General features: G+C 47.1%; 1 protein-coding gene and 1 pseudogene across 1 annotated transcript in view; both read right to left on the reverse strand.

Moving 5' to 3' along the window:
* The window catches only part of Eps15l1 (epidermal growth factor receptor pathway substrate 15 like 1), a 70,559-nt gene extending 63,082 nt beyond the window's left edge, over positions 1-7,477 (reverse strand). The window contains exon 1 of the mRNA XM_055597309.1: positions 7,396-7,477. Within this exon, the coding sequence (XP_055453284.1) occupies positions 7,396-7,428 (33 nt within the window). The 5' untranslated portion in view covers positions 7,429-7,477. The remainder of the gene's footprint in view (positions 1-7,395) is intronic.
* Positions 7,478-15,303: 7,826 nt separating this feature from the next.
* LOC129669195 (glyceraldehyde-3-phosphate dehydrogenase-like) lies at positions 15,304-16,576 on the reverse strand (annotated as a pseudogene).
* Positions 16,577-16,892: the final 316 nt, after the last annotated feature.

The following is a 16,892-nucleotide window of genomic DNA, read 5'->3' on the forward strand; positions in this document are numbered from 1 at the left end:
AGGAGGAAAGCAGGAACACTGGCATGATGAGGAGTGCTCCCATGGATCTCTGTGCCACTGTCTGCTGGGGAATTGGGGGAAGGAGGAAAGCAGGAACACTGGCATGATGAGGAGTGCTCCCGAGTGCTCCCATGGATCTCTGTGCCACTGCCACACGTGCATTTGACTACAACAACCTCAGTGTTTGTTTCTGTGTCTGCAAGTGTGCACACATGCATGCACAAACACAAACACAAGCATACACACACACTCTTGCGCCCAGGCTCACAAGCCAAGATCAAGGTCATTCTTAGCTATGCATCAAGTTAGAGGTCACCTTTAGCCACCTGCAATCCCATCTCAAAAAACAAGAAGACCTTGGAATTAAAAAATGGATCTGAGCTAGGCATGGTGGTATTTGCTGTATCCCACTGAGCTGAGGCTGAGGCAAGAGAAATGGGACTGAAATCCAGACTACCCTCGGCCACATAATGAAAAACAAAACATAAAAACTGAAGCCAGGCAGTGGTGGCACACATCTTTAATCCCAGCACTTGGGAGGTAGAGATAAGCAGATCTCTGAGTTCAAGGCCACCCTGGCCTTAATATTGAGTTCTAGGACTGCCAAGACTACACAGAGAAACCCTGTCTCAAAAAAACCCACAAAAACTGCGTGTGGCTGGATGAGGGGCTTGGAAGGATGGGGCTACCTGTGGTGAGTTCAGGCCATCACTCAGCCTTTTCTCTCCCTCTAGAGTGTATGGGCCTCTGTGTAGAAGACCATGGGCAGGCACTTCACTCTGCCAGGAACCTGGACAGCCAGGCTACTGACCTGAAGATCTTGGGACAGAAGAGAATTTTTCAAGCAACAAAACCAGGCTCTTATCCAATAGTGAAGAAGTGCCTTTTTGTGCAGGGTAAGGCTGGTAAAGGAGAAAAGTGCTGAGTCTGCTGGAAGCCCTGGTTTCCAGCACTAGCACTGCAAACAGAAAACCCCAGCACAGGTGCTCACACATTTGCACCCCAGCTACAGTAGTGGCCTGAAGTAAACCAGAAAAACCTGTCTTGATGTGCAGGGCAGGATGAATGTTTCTCTCCTGAAGTAAAAAATGGATGGACAGGGACAATAAGCATCTGAGGACTAACCAAGCCAGTAGGTGCCTGAGAGTGACAGAGCACAGCAGAAATGATACCTAAGCCTGGAACACAAATGCAAAGTACTGGCCAAGTGAGAAGTGAGGACATGGAACCCAGTAGGCTCAAGGTCCTGCTTCCATTCCCAGCACCACAGAGAAGCAGCAGAGGTTGAAAGCTAACATGGCAGCAGAGGGCAGGACACGCTGACAGGGAGAACTTTCTGGAGTAGCTCACTTGCTTTTTCCATGTTCTCTGGAGTTCCAGATTTTTGCCACCTTTCTCTGTCACAACCAAGGGGTTAAATCAGAAAGTGATGATCAGTCTCCAGACTCAACCTCATGCAAAAACAGGGAATTGGTTCCTCAGAACAGCTGACCCAGGCTTACACAAAGGCATGGGAACTGGGGCTGAGGGAGAAAGCGTGTGACCTTGCTTGACAGAGCCCCAGCAGTCAGAAAAAAGAAAAAAAAAAAAAAAAGCAGCCAGGGATTCTGGAGCTCCAGGGGAGGCCAAATCTGGCCCATCAAGGAACACTGCACAATCATCAGCCTTCCTAAATGATAAGAGCAAAAATAAAATAACACAGGCACAAGGGGATAAATATCCCCAGGCCTTCAACATTCATTCCAGGGACACTAGCTTGGCCTAGAGCTCTGGGCTGGGTACTTAGCAGGCTGTGTGTAAGAATGGGGTTGGGAGGGAGCTCCAGAGCAGGCAACCAATGCTGACTCCAATGTGGCACCCTCAGCCATGGGACTTTCACAAGTTACCTGACTACTATGGGTCTCTTCTTACGCAATAAACAGACTCTTTCTAGAGAGGCTGGGGGTATAGCTTGTCAGTAAAGCACAGCCTGGCAAATGGAAGGGCCTTGGTTTCATCCACAGCACCAAGACCAACAACCAAGACCTACAACTACTGTGGATGTTTTGGTTTATGGTATGTAAACATGTTTTTGTTAAAATTCCAAGTTGAAGATTTTGGTTTTCCATACCTGTGAAGTGTCTTGTGAGGAGTGTGGTCTTTGCCAGGAGGAATTAGTTGAATTCTGAGAACTTTGAGTTGTATAAATATGACAGAGGAAGGAGGAGCAGCTGCCTGGAGGAGGACTGCTTACTGTTGGTTTGTTCTGCTACTGCATTTGCTGTTTGCTGATTTGCTGGTCATCTGGACTTCTGGACAACTGGTAAGGTATTGCTCCCAAATGAATCCTACAACCCTACCCAACAGGAAGTAACAGAAAGAACTCTGCCCCCTGTCCTCCTAACCTTCTTTTCCTCCTACCTGATGTTGGGGGGTTGGAAGGGAATTAGAAGCATTTAATAACCCTAAATAAAGCAGGTTTGTTAAAAAAAAAAAAATCATGGCATGTGATTCAAGAAAGTGTTCCTAAATCCCCTGGAAGTAAGAAATGAGACCAGGGAGGAAGATGTATACCTCAGCACTTTCTTCCAGGCTAGGGAATCCTCACTGTGAGGACTAGGACTAAAAACCGAAGACCCACAGATGCAATGGGCAGAATGAAATCTGAGGTCCAGGAGGATAAAAAAGTCAGCAGTCTCCCAGCTCCATCACAGCAAGGGATGGACACAGCCTGTTGATGAGTGAAAGCCAGAGGTCAGGACGTGAGATTTGGAATATCAAGGCCAGTCAGCAAGGTCAAGTGGAGCCAAAAGAGGAGCATAGTAGGACTGTGGGATGCTGACTCACCAGCCCAGACTCACTTTGAGGAGGCAGGCACTTTACCACTGAGCTACATCTCCAGCCCCTTGCCAAGAGAATGCAAGCCATGGAAGGTTCTGGTGCCAGGGAGAAATTAGAAGATCCCCACAGTGGTGGTTAGGAAATAAGACTGATAGACTTACGACAGGCCCAGACTCCACCGTACTCCACAGAGAACTGCCAAGTTCAGGAAGTAGCCAATTCCAGAATCCAGCAGGCCCCAGAAGAGTAGGGGAAGCCAAAATCCCAAGCAGAGAGAAGCAAGCGAAGTGGCTGAAAGAGGAGGCCGTGCCCTAGCGCTTAGGCTCTGTCCCAGCATCTCTGAAAAAGAAAGGGTCCCTGGGGGTCTGCTGGCACTCATGTGCAATCCAGTCTGAGGACAAGACTGCAGGTCAGGATGGAGCTGGGGAAAAGAGAACAAGGGGCAGGGGAAAAGAGAACAAGAGGCATGGGAAACATCCCCTGGAGCTGGCAGAGAAAGAAAAGCAGGGACTCTTCCTGGTCCTGTGGCTGGAGGCTCAACCATACCACAACCTTCTGTTCAGAACACCTCAGCCAAATGGTGTCCCAGAATCCTCCCTCTTCTGCCTCTCCTATGATCCTTTGTGAGCTAGTAGGCTTGCTCCAAGAGCTTGGTAGGGCCTTGTCTTACTACTGGGTGATGTAACACCTGTATGTGAGCTTCAAGGGCAGGCACAGAGGACTGGAAACATGGCTCAGCCTTTAAGAGTGCTTACTGCTCTTGCAGAGGGTCTAGCTTAGAGCTCCAGTTCTAGGGGATCCAATACTCTCTTGCCTAAACAGGCACCTCAGGCAGATATACACGCAAGCAAGTGCACACACACACAAATCTTAAGGAAAAAAGGGGGCAAGTATAGAAACTGAGGAGGTGGTTCACATCTGCAACCCCAGCACTTAGGAGGCTGAGGCAGAAGTTATTGCCATGAGTTCAAGGACAGCTTGTGCAACTTAGTACCAGTGAGATGGTTCAGTAAATAAGGACGCTTGTCATCAAGCCTGGGGACTTTAGTTTGATGCCCAGGACCCACAGGGTGGAAGCAGAGAACCAACTCTCAGGTTATATACTGTGACCTCCACACAAATACTATATGCACACATGCTCACACACATAAATGTAAGGATTGCTCAGTGGGTAGTTGCCTAAACTCTGAACCACCCAACCCTCTGTACATTGTCCCTGTAAAAATAGGTGTGAGAGTTGTGGGCCAGGCCTTCTGCTAGCAAAGAAATAGGAAGCAGTCATTATTGTCTGTGATCACAGTACTCCCAAAGCTAAGGCAGGAGAAGCAGCAGAGGTTTAAGGCAAGCCTGGGTTACACAGCAAGACTTCAGAGTCAGATGGATATCAACACAGGACAGTTGTCCTCTGACTGCCACATGTGCCCATGTGCCCACACGCCCACACACATACACACACAGGGATAAACTAATAAATATAAAAAAAATTAAAGAATCACCACAAAAACATAAGAGTGGATGGAGGGAAGCAACTCAGAAGGCACTTGTAAGCCACTGCAGGCCATGATCCTCAAGTGCTGGATCAACTCCTGTTCCCACCCACAGCTCCATCCCACACAGGGAAGAGAGGTCACATGGGAGCTGCTTCAGGTGCAGTCACAGTCACAGTCAGAGTCACAGTCCGTATACCCACTTAGATCACACTTCCTGAGTGATGGACACTGAGCAAGTAGCCTGTCCTCCCACTGGCAACAGGTCTGACAGAGACAGCAAACAGACATGCAGGCGTGTTCTGTGGGCCATGAGGGAGGCTGTGGGGTTGTGTGAGGCACACATGGTTGTGTGCCACGACTAGGAAAGGCTTCTGGGAAGGATGACATCTGATCTGCTGCTGAAGAAAAGGAAGGAACCAGGAGCTGAACCAAAGGAGGGGAAAAAGTTGAAGTGCTTCAGAAAAAAGGACAGCTTTCAGGGACATCATGATGGCACAGCTGCTATGCAAGGAACAGAGAACTGGCTACACTGTGGTGCCAAGGAGAACATGTGGCAGGCAAGTCAGAAGCTCATGTACACCTGGGAAAAGAAAATCAGGATTCTATTCCAGAAGGTTCTATGAAGATGAATCTCATGTTCTCACATCTGTCACCTCACTCTGACAAAACACCATCCTATTCTGTAACTATTTTATTAATAAAATAGAAACCCCCTCCCCAAAACAGGGTCTCATTATATAGCCCAGTCTTGCCTAGAACTTTCTGTTACAGGAGTGCTAGCTGAGAGTTAACAGCATGCACAGCCAGGAACCTTTTTCTTGATATTTTGGTGTTTAGGAAAAATTGACAGCATCTCTCCAATTCCCATGCACTCAATAACCATCAGCTACTACTACCACGGCTCAAATTAAAAAAAAAAAAAAAAAAAATCCAAACATGGCTAATGTCAAAATTAAGAAATTCGAAAAGACCTTCTCAAAAAGCCAGAGTAATAACTGGGATGGAGATAACTCAGTTGGTAACATGCTTGCCCTGAATGCATGAGGATTCAAGTTCTATCCCCAGAGTCATATGGGGGCTGGTGAGATGGCTGAGCAGTTAAGAGCACTGGCTGCTCTTCTGGAGGTCCTGAATTCAATTCCCAGCAACCACATGGTGGCTCACAACCATCGGCAATGGAATCTGACTCCCTCTTCTGGTGTGCATGAAAGCAGAGTGCTCACATACGTAAATTAAACAAATAAATCTAAAAAAAAAAAAAAAAGTTGCCACATGATGTTGTATGCTTGTAATCCAGAAGCTGCAGAGGTGAATATAGGAGGCTCCCTGGGCTTGCCGGCCAGCTAGTGAGAGCCTGTCACAAAAGAGGTGGACACCAACAGTTGTCCACTGGTCTCTGAAAACATAAGTGCACACACACACACTTTTAACAAGAAAGCAAAGCCAAAAGCACTTGCTCCTTAATGGCTTTAGCCGAGACATCACTTCCTTCCCCTGAGCCTACACAGTAGTACCTGCCTACTAACAATGACACGTTATGTCCAGGCATGACAGAATGCACCTGCAGTCCTGACTACTCAGAAGCCTGGAGCAGAAGGATGGAGTGAGACCAGCAATTGGAAGCCAGCCTGGGGCGACACAGCAAGGCTCCATTTCAACACATACCTCACATCTGCCTGGTCCTTAACCATTTACAGAAGACATTCACAGGTGCTGTAGGAACATGTTAATTAATAACCACTGGTCTCTGTTAATTTAGTGAGAAGGCTGCAGAGTGCCTAGTTCTTCCAGGACTTAAGCCTGTACTTCACTCTTCTTCAGACCATGTGACTTGGGCACCAGCCTGCCCAACCGTTCTCACCAGCTTTGGCACTCATAGTGGCTGTGGTACTTTGAAAGACGATTCTATCAAAGTGCTTACAATATGCTGGGGGTGTGGGGGAGACAACACAAACGGGTTATTTGGCCAATTGGCAATACAGAAGTAATTTCTACTTCTTAAGGGTCACCTGCTGAGGCCAGCGACCTCTCAGTGGGAGACTGCTGCGCTCCTCGCACCGAGTCCTAAACACCCAAGTTTAATGATGGTAACAAGAGCTTCCCATGCATTAGGCAAAATGTGCTTTCCACAGTTCTTCGCCTTCCGCTAATGTATTTTATAGCTCTATTTTCCAAATGAGGTAATTGATGTGTACGAGGTCAAGAAGCCTACTTCAAGGACACTCAGGAAGAGCTGGGGCCATGATCTGCACATAAAATGCTTCCTCACTGGTAACCATGACCCTGTGCAAGACGATTCTAGCAAAGTGCTTATAATATGCTGTGGGGGACAAACGTGTCACTTGCCATTAGCAAAATAGTATTTCCTACTTCTTAAGCGTCTCACCTCCAGAAGCCCAGAGACCTTGCCAGTGGGAGAGGGCTATGCTCCCAGCACCTGGCCCTGTGCACGTTAGAGGGGCTGAAGAATGAATGAATGTCTCAGCCTAGAAGCACAGCAGCCCTCTCGTGGCTTTTCTGTACGTCCCTATGGCGTTTGATACGCTTAAGAAAAGCATCAGGCAACTCTGAGGACGCAGGTTGGCGCCCACCACCCTGGGGGCCAGGGATCCGCGCTTTTCGCACCGTGCGGGGCAGCGGAAGCCGCTTCCCGGGGAAAGAGGGCTGGGCTGCGGGAGACGCTGCGGGCGTGTCCCGGATCCCCGCACGGCTCCAAGCAGAGACACCATCCGCCCGGACACTAGAGCCCGCGGGGAGACAAAGGCTGGAGGCTGGGCCCACCACCCTCGCCCACCTCCGCGGGAACGAAGGGCGACGAGGCTCGCAGGCCCCAGGAGGAGCAGACGGCCGCGGCGGCCGCGCCCCGTCACCACCTCGCAGCCGCTCGGAGGGTCGCCGGGCGCGACAGTCCGCGGGCCGCGCCGGCCTGTCACCTTCAGGGCCACCCGGCCCCGCCGCTTCGCAGCCGGAGCCGTCAGCGCGCGCCTCCGCTGCCGCGTTCCATGGAACCGCGCTTTCGCCACGTCTTGCCCTTTCCGCGGCACCCGCTGTGCGCACTGCCCCGCGGCGCGCCCCAGCACTATACCTGCTGTGAGAGGGGTACTAGCGGCGCCGCCATCTTCCTGCGGACTCGGGCTCCCGAGCGCCGGAGGGGCGGGGGCGGAGCCGCGCCTGCGCACTAGGACGAAGGAGAGCTATGATGCGCGCGCAGCCCGGCCAGCGCGGTGACAATCCTGAGCACTAGCGTACAAGAGTACACATGCGCAGATAGGAATTCACGGGCCTCACGTGCGCATTTTTGCAGTAGGAAGCCGAAGCCTCGGGCACAACCTGTCCGGAGTGGGCGCGACTGTTCGGGCTGGGGGCCGAGCCTTGATGGCCCACTAACTGGAGTGGGCTGGGCGGGGTGGTCTAGAGAGCGGAGCCTAAAGAGCGGCCGGCCTGGAGACGTCTGGGCGATTATGGTTGGGGGCAGAACCTTGGTGAGGAAGCTCTGGCTTGTAGTCTAACTGGAGTGGGCGGGCGGGGTGACATCAAGGGCGGAGTCTAAAGCACGGAGTCTGTCTTGAAGGACTGAGCCTTGACCTCAGTTTTCCAGGGTAGACCTGGGTGTTGGGCCCGGGGTCGGGGCATCGTGAACATAGAGGGCCTGGAGTGGTCCAGGTAGTTGGTTTTGGGGCAAGGCCTCATGTTCATAGCCTGATTGGAGCGGCTGGAACGAGCGCGGGGCGGGGCGTTGGCCGCTGGCCTGGGGATGCTCTAGGCTTCTGTTCCTAGCCCAGTGTGCGCCTCCCAGTCTGGGTTTGTGAATCTGAGCTTGGTTAAACCCGTGCACGGTCTGAATCTCTCTCTACGAAAGCAGCCCCTACAAATAGTGGAGTGGGCCGGGCGCTGAACGTTTCCCAAGGAGATGGGAACCGATAGGCCAGTGACACCGACCAAAGTATTAAAGTCCAGCTTGGGCCCTGTTCGGTGTTGGTACCACCCAGGACGCTTGTTAAATAGACTTGGGTTCTGAATGCTTGCAAATGTTTGTGTGTGGTCTGACATGTTAGTGGGGTTTTGTTTTTGTTTTGTTTTAATGTATGTCTGTGCCTGCTGCATGAAAGCTGATGGCTGCAGAAGAAAGAAGAGGTTATTGGATGCTCTTGAGCTGGAGTTAAGAGCATTTATGAGGCCCTCCCCCACATGAGTGGGAACCGAACTTGGGTCTCTGGAAAAGCAACAAGCACACTTAACTAAAGAACCATCTCTTTAGCTACCCTGGCATTTCTTTTTTAGTTATATTTTAAAATGTGTTGCCTGAATGAATAGATGTGCATCACCTGCGTGCCTGGTGCCCACAGAGGTCAGAAGGCATAGGAACTGGAGTTTCCAGTGATTATAAACTACCACATAGAAGCTGGGAACCAAACCTGGGTCCTCTGAAAGAGCAAAAAGTACTCGTAACTAACCACAGAACCATCTCTCTGGCCCCTGTAGGTATGTGGGAGTCGGAGGACAACTTCTGTGGAGGTTGGGTCTCCCCTTCCACCATGAGTCCCAGAGATAGAACTCAGGTTGTTATCATTGGTGGCAAGCATCCTGAGCCATCTTGTTGGCCCCTTAGGGTGTCTTCATTCAAATCACTGTACAAGTGCACAAGAGTGTACACCACCGTGTTCATCCCGCTTGGCTTGATTTCTTGAGGTACTCGTGACTCATCCTGCCAGCTGGACAAGATCTAGAGTCACATAGGAGACAAAGCTTTGGGAAGGAAGACCCACCACTCCATATGCTGGTGTCTAGGGCTAATGACACAGGAGAAAGTGAGATGAACAGCTCTGCATCCTGACCATAGCTCTGTGTGACCAGCTGTGTCAACACAGACGTAACATAAACCTTTGTTTCTGTAAACATAAGTCCAGGTGCCTGCAGAGGCCAGAAGAGGGCATCAGATCCCCTGAAGCTGAAGGTTGTCTGGTGCCTGAGGTGGGAACTGGGAGTTGAGTGAGATTCTCTGGAAGAGCAGCAAGTGCTCTTAATCATAGAGCACTTAATCATCTCTCTAGACCATAAAAAAAAAAAAAAAATTGGCCAGGCTTGGTGATGCATGCCTTTAATCTCAGCACTCAGAGAGGCAGAGGCAGGAGGATCTCTGTGGGTTGGAGGCCAGCCTGGTCTACAAAATGAGTCCAGGACAGATAAGGCTACACAGAGAAACCCTGTCTCAAAACAACAAAAACCTGCACACACACAATAAAGTTTTTGGCCAGGTGTGGTAGCACATACCTTTAATCCCAGCACTCAGTATACAGAGAAGGATTTCTATGTGTTTGAAGCCAGCCTGGTCTAGGAGCTATAAGCTAGACAAAATTACATAGTGAAACTTTTTTTTTTTTAAGGAAAGGCCAAAATTACATAGTGAAACAAATTTTTTTAAAGGAAATATAGCCATCCCTGGATGTGAGAATTATTTTTCTATCAGAGGTGGCTACTGTCTTAGTTTGTTTTTTGTTTTGGTTTTCCCAGAGTTTCTCAGTGTAGCCTTGTATATCCTGGAATCACTTTGTAGGCAAGCTGGCCTCAAACTCACAGAGATCTGCCTGCCTCTGCTTTCCTGAGTGCTGGGATTAAAGGTGTGCACCACTATGCCCAGCTATCTTAGTTACTTTTCTATTGCTTTAAGATACCACAACCAAGGCAACTTACAGAAGAGTCTGAGTTTCAGAGTCTAAATTTTAGAGTCCATGACCATCATGGTGGGGAATATGGCAGCAGGCAGGCAAGCATGGCACTGGAGTAGTAGCTGAAAGTTTATATTTACTCCAGAGACAGCAGAGAGACACTGGGCATAGACTTTTAAAACCTCAGAACCTACCCGTGTGGGGCAGATGAACCATGCAACCAGGGGAACCGGCCTGGAGCAAGAGTGAGGTTGAGATGTGTCCAAACCACGAAAATCACATCTTGAGACAGGTAGGAGTAATGATCACTCTCTCTCTCTGTTCTGGGCTTGTATGTCCCAGTGTGTGTGGTCTTCCAACCCCACCTCCACCATCCCTTGAAGTAGTCACATAGATTGGTGACCAGATTTCAGGTTTCCTCATAAAAACATGTCCAGCTAGCACCGGAATTCCTATCAATACAAATAAAACATTCCCAGCACCTCAGCCGCAGCCAGTGAATTACACTCACCCAAAACCCCCTACCCGCTTCCCCAAGGTTTGTGTAGCCCTATTACCCCCAGTAAAGAAGAGCTGTCTCACTGAAAGGGTTGTATCACTGAAAGAGCTATATTGGAGAAGGCTTCCTACCCCCAGCACTTACTGCTGAATGGAGATCCCGATAACCTCTCCACCCTTTGACTCATCCTTTGAGTCCAGCATCTGAATGCATCAGTGCCTGGATACACCAAAGGGCTCCAGAACGACACACCCCCAGCAACTTTCAAATAGTGCCACTCCTTAACATTTCAATACATATGAGCCTATGGGTGCTATTCTTATTCAAACATAGGTGGAACACTTACATACATAAACCCTTAAAATAATTTAATAGACAAATAGAGGAGCTAGAAAGATGGCTGAGTGGTTAAAAACACTGGCTGGTCTTTCAGAGGACTTGAGTTCAGTTCCTAAAACCTATGTCAGGTGACACAACCAGTTGTAACTCCAGCTCCAGGAGATGCCATGCCCTCTTCTGGCCTCCATGGGCAACTATATGTGGTACAAGACAAACACAGACACACAAATTCTTTTTTAAATTAATATATCCTTAAAAGTAAAACAAAATATTTTAATTTAGTTTACCCTCATAACTTAAACTTTTATATCCTCAGACCTTCCGTAAACTTTACATCTTTCTATCTAGTTATTTAACATAAGACACAGGCAACTAACATGAAGCCTATGAGCAAGACAAACCTGTTTGCCTTTCTAAATAAAAGATCTAGTACCTAGTAGTTCTAACTAGCTAATGAACTGACCAATGGGCTAACAGTAGATCTAATTGTTTGCTCTTTAGCTGTATAAAGTTACCATAAGCTTAGCCTAGCCGTCATTGTGATCAGAGACCTGAGAAGGATAATATAAGCCAAATAAATGTACCAATCAAAATGACAGAGATGGCAAGTCCATCACCTAGGTAGTGTCCCTAGCTCCTGTGGTCCTATGTCATCCTGAGTAGAGGCGATTCAGCCATCAGGCACAAAAGATGAGAAACTGCTTCTGTGGAAAAAGGAACATGAGAGATTGACCTCACTGCTGGAGCCCAACAGCAGAGTCGAACAGTTTTTGAGTCAGGAATGAGGATTAAAATTAATAAACCAACACACAACACATGGGACCTTTCCGACTAGTAGAAGGCTAGATGCCTTGCTTTATTCCAGACTCCTTGTAAGCCAGAGTAAAAGCACCTCAGCACAATGAGTTAAATTCACAAGGAAGTGAAACAAGGTGTGATTTTGACAAGGTATCCCACTTGCTGTCTCAAATAAAAGGAGATAGACTTAGAAATTTTTCACTGACTCCAGTGAAGGCCAGGGTAAAAGCAGTCTTTCCGATGATATCTATCAAAGCAGCTGGTAGACCAGCGGCTCCCAACAACCTCACTTCACCTCCTGCAATGTGAAACAGTAATTCTCCAGGTGTCCACAGCTTTGTCCAGTTTTAGGCTGGGCCCTAGCAGTGGGTCAGTTGAGGCAGTCTTGTCCAGTGGTTAGCATACCACAATCCAGAGTCACCATTACCTGTCATTGTACCCAAATCTTCTCAAGACCTTAGGGGAGCTACTGCCAAGATTTTGGGACTCTGTCACAATAAGCTTACACATGTTACAATGCCATATTCATCAGATCTGACAAGCTTGAGGGCCAGCATATCTGAGTTACTCTTTGTCTATCTTTAGTTATCTACTCTAAATTGCATCCGATGAAACGACGCTATAATCTCTAATTCTGGCATATTACTTAGATGTGTGTTTTAGGACTATCTATTTTAAGTAGACCTACATAGGCAAACTTCATATTTACCCATCCTAGGCTTAACCTTAAAAAACTAAAAAAAAAAAAAGGAGAGAGAGAGAGAGAGACTAGAGACACTAGCTTAATCTTGTGCTGAAATGCAGTCCTTAGCATAACTTTAAATCTGCTCTTCTGAACTAAAATCAAAGTAAAACTTTTAATCTTCATAGAGGGGCTAGCAAATTTTGCTGATCTTACCACATTGCATTAAAACTGAACATCAAAAAGCTTAAAAAGACAAAAGTTGCACATGGCACGAACTTAACTGAACACAGGGCACTGAACACAGCTGGCAGCAGTAAACAAAGATGGCCACAAAACCATGGCTCCACCCTCTTTATCTCTGAACCAACATGGCGGCTAGCCACATGTTGCTGCAGGCAGAGGCCAGCAATTCAAAACATAGTCAATAGGTGTCACCGATGGTATTGCTACCTCCCATGATATAGCAAGTGTTCTGGCCAGTTCTCGAACCCCAAAAGACCAGGAATAAATAGACTCCGTTGTAAATACATGAGGTTTTTTAATTGTATATGCGTTCAAACATGGGACACAAACCTCCTGTGGAAACAGAAGAGGAATTCGACCCCGAGGTCTAGGGGTACAGAGTTTTTAAGGGAAAAAAACGCAAGCAGTGACGTACATGCTTTGGCATTACATGATTGGGTAAAGGAAATTGATTTTGAAATGATTGGTCCACTTTAGGCGCGAAGACTACAAACAGTTCTGGCCTGGTCATATAGGCTGGTTTCCTAGCAACTGTATAAATTAGAGGGCAGGGAAAGAATGCAGTAAGATGAATTCTTCCCCTCAGGGCATTGCTGGACAAGTCTCCACCCAGTTAGCCTTAGATCAGGCCTTAAACTTTAATAATAGCCACTGATTTTTAATCTTTTGGTCTCTCATTCCCCCCCTTCCCATGATCATTTGAAGACCCAATCTTGGGTCTTCCAGATATGACCCCTTGTATCCTATAGTCTTACCTTTTTGCAATGGGATCTGAGTACAATTAGCTTTATTGCCTTAAACTTTAAAAGTAGCCACTGATTTTTAATCTTTTGGTCTCTCAGCAAGCACTGTGGAACATTTACAACTTCCCATAACCAAAAGTTCTAACATTGTAATCAAATAAGTTTTAGAACCAAGTACATAACAGAACAGTACAGAACAATTTTAAACTGCAGGAAATGGTCCAAACCTATTGGCCAGAAAGAAACTGCATTAATATATTCAATCAGGAACTGGTAGTCAGGCATATATTCCATATAATAGTTAACAAGGACTTGAATACAACCCTGCATAACCCTGGGCTTACATGGAGCTGCAGTCTTCATCCCCCACTTTAAAGAGCATAAGAAAACATTTTGCATTGAAGAATCACCAGCCTTTTAAAAGAAGAACAACATATTTTACAGTGTTTTCTCATATCATATTTGCAGGTATGAAGAACCAAAGCAAATACAGTTCATATGCCCTCTGGCTTTCCATACATGCTCTGACCTTCTATAACATTCTATACACCTTTAGATTAGCTTTTCCTAGCTCTGTTCTTTCAATTTGACCAGACATTCTTACTTTAGACAAGCTATTTTTTCCTTTAATATCCCAGTCTCTTGCTTTTCAGACAACATAAAAAACTTCCACTAAAATTCTCAATTTTCTTAATTGGCTCAAACACAATGGCCTGGTTTCATTTGATAAAATAAAATAAATACCAAAGTCTTTTGTCCTCCCCCAAACGATTGAGAAACTGTTCCAAGTTCTTTGTTAGACTGCCCAAGGTCATTATTTAAAATGCCTGATGAACTTTAAAACACTTCATAGCCTTAAACATTTAAACATTATCCAAAACCTATCTTTGCAATATCAAAATAAAATACCCTTTTTAGAAGTGTAGTCACAAAGCATAACCATAATTTTAAAAGTCAAAATCAAATTTTAAAACCAAATTTTATCAGTGCAAACAATTTAATCTCTAAAATCAATACCAATTTAAAATGAGTCTTGTCTTCTTAGTCTAAAAGGATATAGGATAAACAAAATTCATTATGCCTAAGAGGTTCTGTAAATTTCTTTGCTCTGCTCCACACCATGTGGCAATCTCAATATTGCAGTTACATCACATGCATGGTAAGCCACGTAGTTGCTTTTTAAACACCTCTAGCATTTACAGATCTTATAAACATAGGGACACATATTTGTTCTAAATAAGAGTTTGAATTTAACCTTTAAATATATCCAATAACTCTTAATCTATAACTAAGACATACAGAGCATATTAATAATTTAAGATACATAAAAAATGAACATATTAAACAGACAGATAAAACTTTCCTTACTTCCTCCAGCTATAATTTCAAGCATTTTCTTCTCACTCAGCGGTAGCTAATACCGACCTAGTGGGACGCAGGGAGGGGAAGGGAAGGTGACAAAATGGACAGAAACAGAAATGTACAGACAAATGCACGTGGAAACAGATTTCTTCAATGGGAAAAACACAACACCTGACCCAAAGAGGTTTCTTCAGATTCCTGCTCTGGTTTCCCTGCCACAGAAGCTCCAGAGTGGTGGGTAATGGGACACTACTCACAAGGATATTGATGAAGCCGGAAACGTCTGACTTCGGCAGCTGTGATTTTACAGCACATCTGTTGCCTTAATCATGGCATGCTGCCCAGATACGGACACCCCGAGGAATTTTTACTGAATAGAGGACATACACAGATACTGTACAGAGATGTTCAGACATTTACTGCCAGTATAAGTCCCTCGGGGTCGTGGGGTCTTGAGGATCCAGGACAAGCCCCCAAAATGTTGTGCCCAATTTGTGAGACCCCCAAAGACCAGGAGTAGACTCTGCTGTAAATACATGAGGGATGATGATGATGATGATGATGATGATGATGATTATATATGTGTTCGAACACAGGGGCGCAAACTTCCTGTGGAAACAGGAGAGGAATATGGGCCCCGAGGTAGAAGGGAACAAGGTTTTGTTTTTTGTTTTTTTTTTTGTAGGTGCAGTGAGCTTTATTGATGGTATTCAAGAGTAGGGCTCCCTGGGCCCCTCCTGCTACTCTGGGGGTCTGGGATGGAAACTGTGAAGAAGATGCTCAGTGTCAGGGGCTGAGTTGGGACAGGGACTCCTCAGCAGGGCCTCTCTCTTGCTCTTGTGTCCTTGCTGGGGTGAATGATCGGGGCTTCTTACTCCTTGGAGGCCATGTAGGCCATGAGGTCCACCACCCTGTTGCTGTAGCCGAATTCATTGTCATACCAGGAAATGAGCTTTACAAAGTTGTCATTGAGGGCAATGCCAGCCCCAGCATCAAAGATGGAAGAGTGGGAATCACTGTTAAAGTTAAGGAGACAACCTGGTCCTCAGTGTAGCCCAGGATGCCCTTTAGTGGGCCCTCGGATGCCTGCTTCACCACCTTCTTGATGTCATCATACTTAGCAGGTTTCTGCAGTTGGCATGTCAGATCCACGACAGACACGTTGCGGGTAGGAACGCGGAAGGCCATGCCAGTGAGCTTCCCGTTCAGCTCTGGGATGACCTTGCCCACAGCCTTGGCAGCACCAGTGGATGCAGGGAAGATGTTCTGGGCAGCCCCACGGCTATCACGCCACAGCTTTCCAGAGGGACCATCCACGGTCTTCTGGGTAGCAGTGATGGCGTGGACTGTGGTCATGAGTCTTTCCACGAAGCCGAAATTGTCATGGATGACTTTGGCCAGGGGGCTAAGCAGTTGGTGGTGCAGGGAGCATTGCTGACAATCTTGAGCGAGTTGTCATACTTCTCATGGTTCACACCCATCACAAACATGGGGGCATCGGCAGAAGGGGTGGAGATGATCACCCTTTTGGCCCCACCCTTCAAGTGGGCCCCGGCCTTCTCCATGGTCGTGAAGACACTGGTGGACTCCACAACATACTCGGCACCGGCATCGCCCCATTTGATGTTGGCGGGATCTCGCTCGTGGAAGATGGTGATGGGCTTTGCCGTTGATGACCAGCTTCCCGTTCTCAGCCTTGACTGTGCCGTTGAACTTGCCGTGGGTAGAGTCGTACTGGAACATGTAGACCATGTAGTTGAGGTCGATGAAGGGGTCATTGATGGCCACAATCTCCACTTTGCCACTGTTGAAGGCAGCCCTGCAAACCAGGCGCCCAATACGGCCAAATCCGTTCACTCCAACCTTCACCATTGTGTCTCAAGGATGAGGCTGGCACTGCACGAAGAGATGTGGCTGTCTCTGGAACAGGGAGGAGCAGAGAGCCGGGAACAAGGTTTTTAATGGGCAAAACTGCAAGCAGCTTTGGCGTTACATGATTGGGTAAGGGAAATTGACTTCTGAAGTGGTTTACTTTAGGCACCAAGAACATACACGGTTCTGGCTTGGCCATCTGGGCTGGTTTCCCAGCAAGTGTATGTCTAGTAGGTGGGGAAAGAATGCATTCAAGCTAGTTTCTTTTCCCAGGTGGCTGGAGCTCTAAACTTTAAAACAATACCCACTGATTTTTAATTTGGTCTCTCACCAGGACAGACAGGGATACTCAGAGAAACCCTATCTTGGAAAAAA

This window comes from Psammomys obesus, unplaced genomic scaffold (genome assembly GCF_907164565.1).
Source record: "Psammomys obesus unplaced genomic scaffold, mPsaObe1.curated_primary_1811, whole genome shotgun sequence".
NCBI classification, from domain to species: Eukaryota; Metazoa; Chordata; class Mammalia; order Rodentia; family Muridae; genus Psammomys; species Psammomys obesus.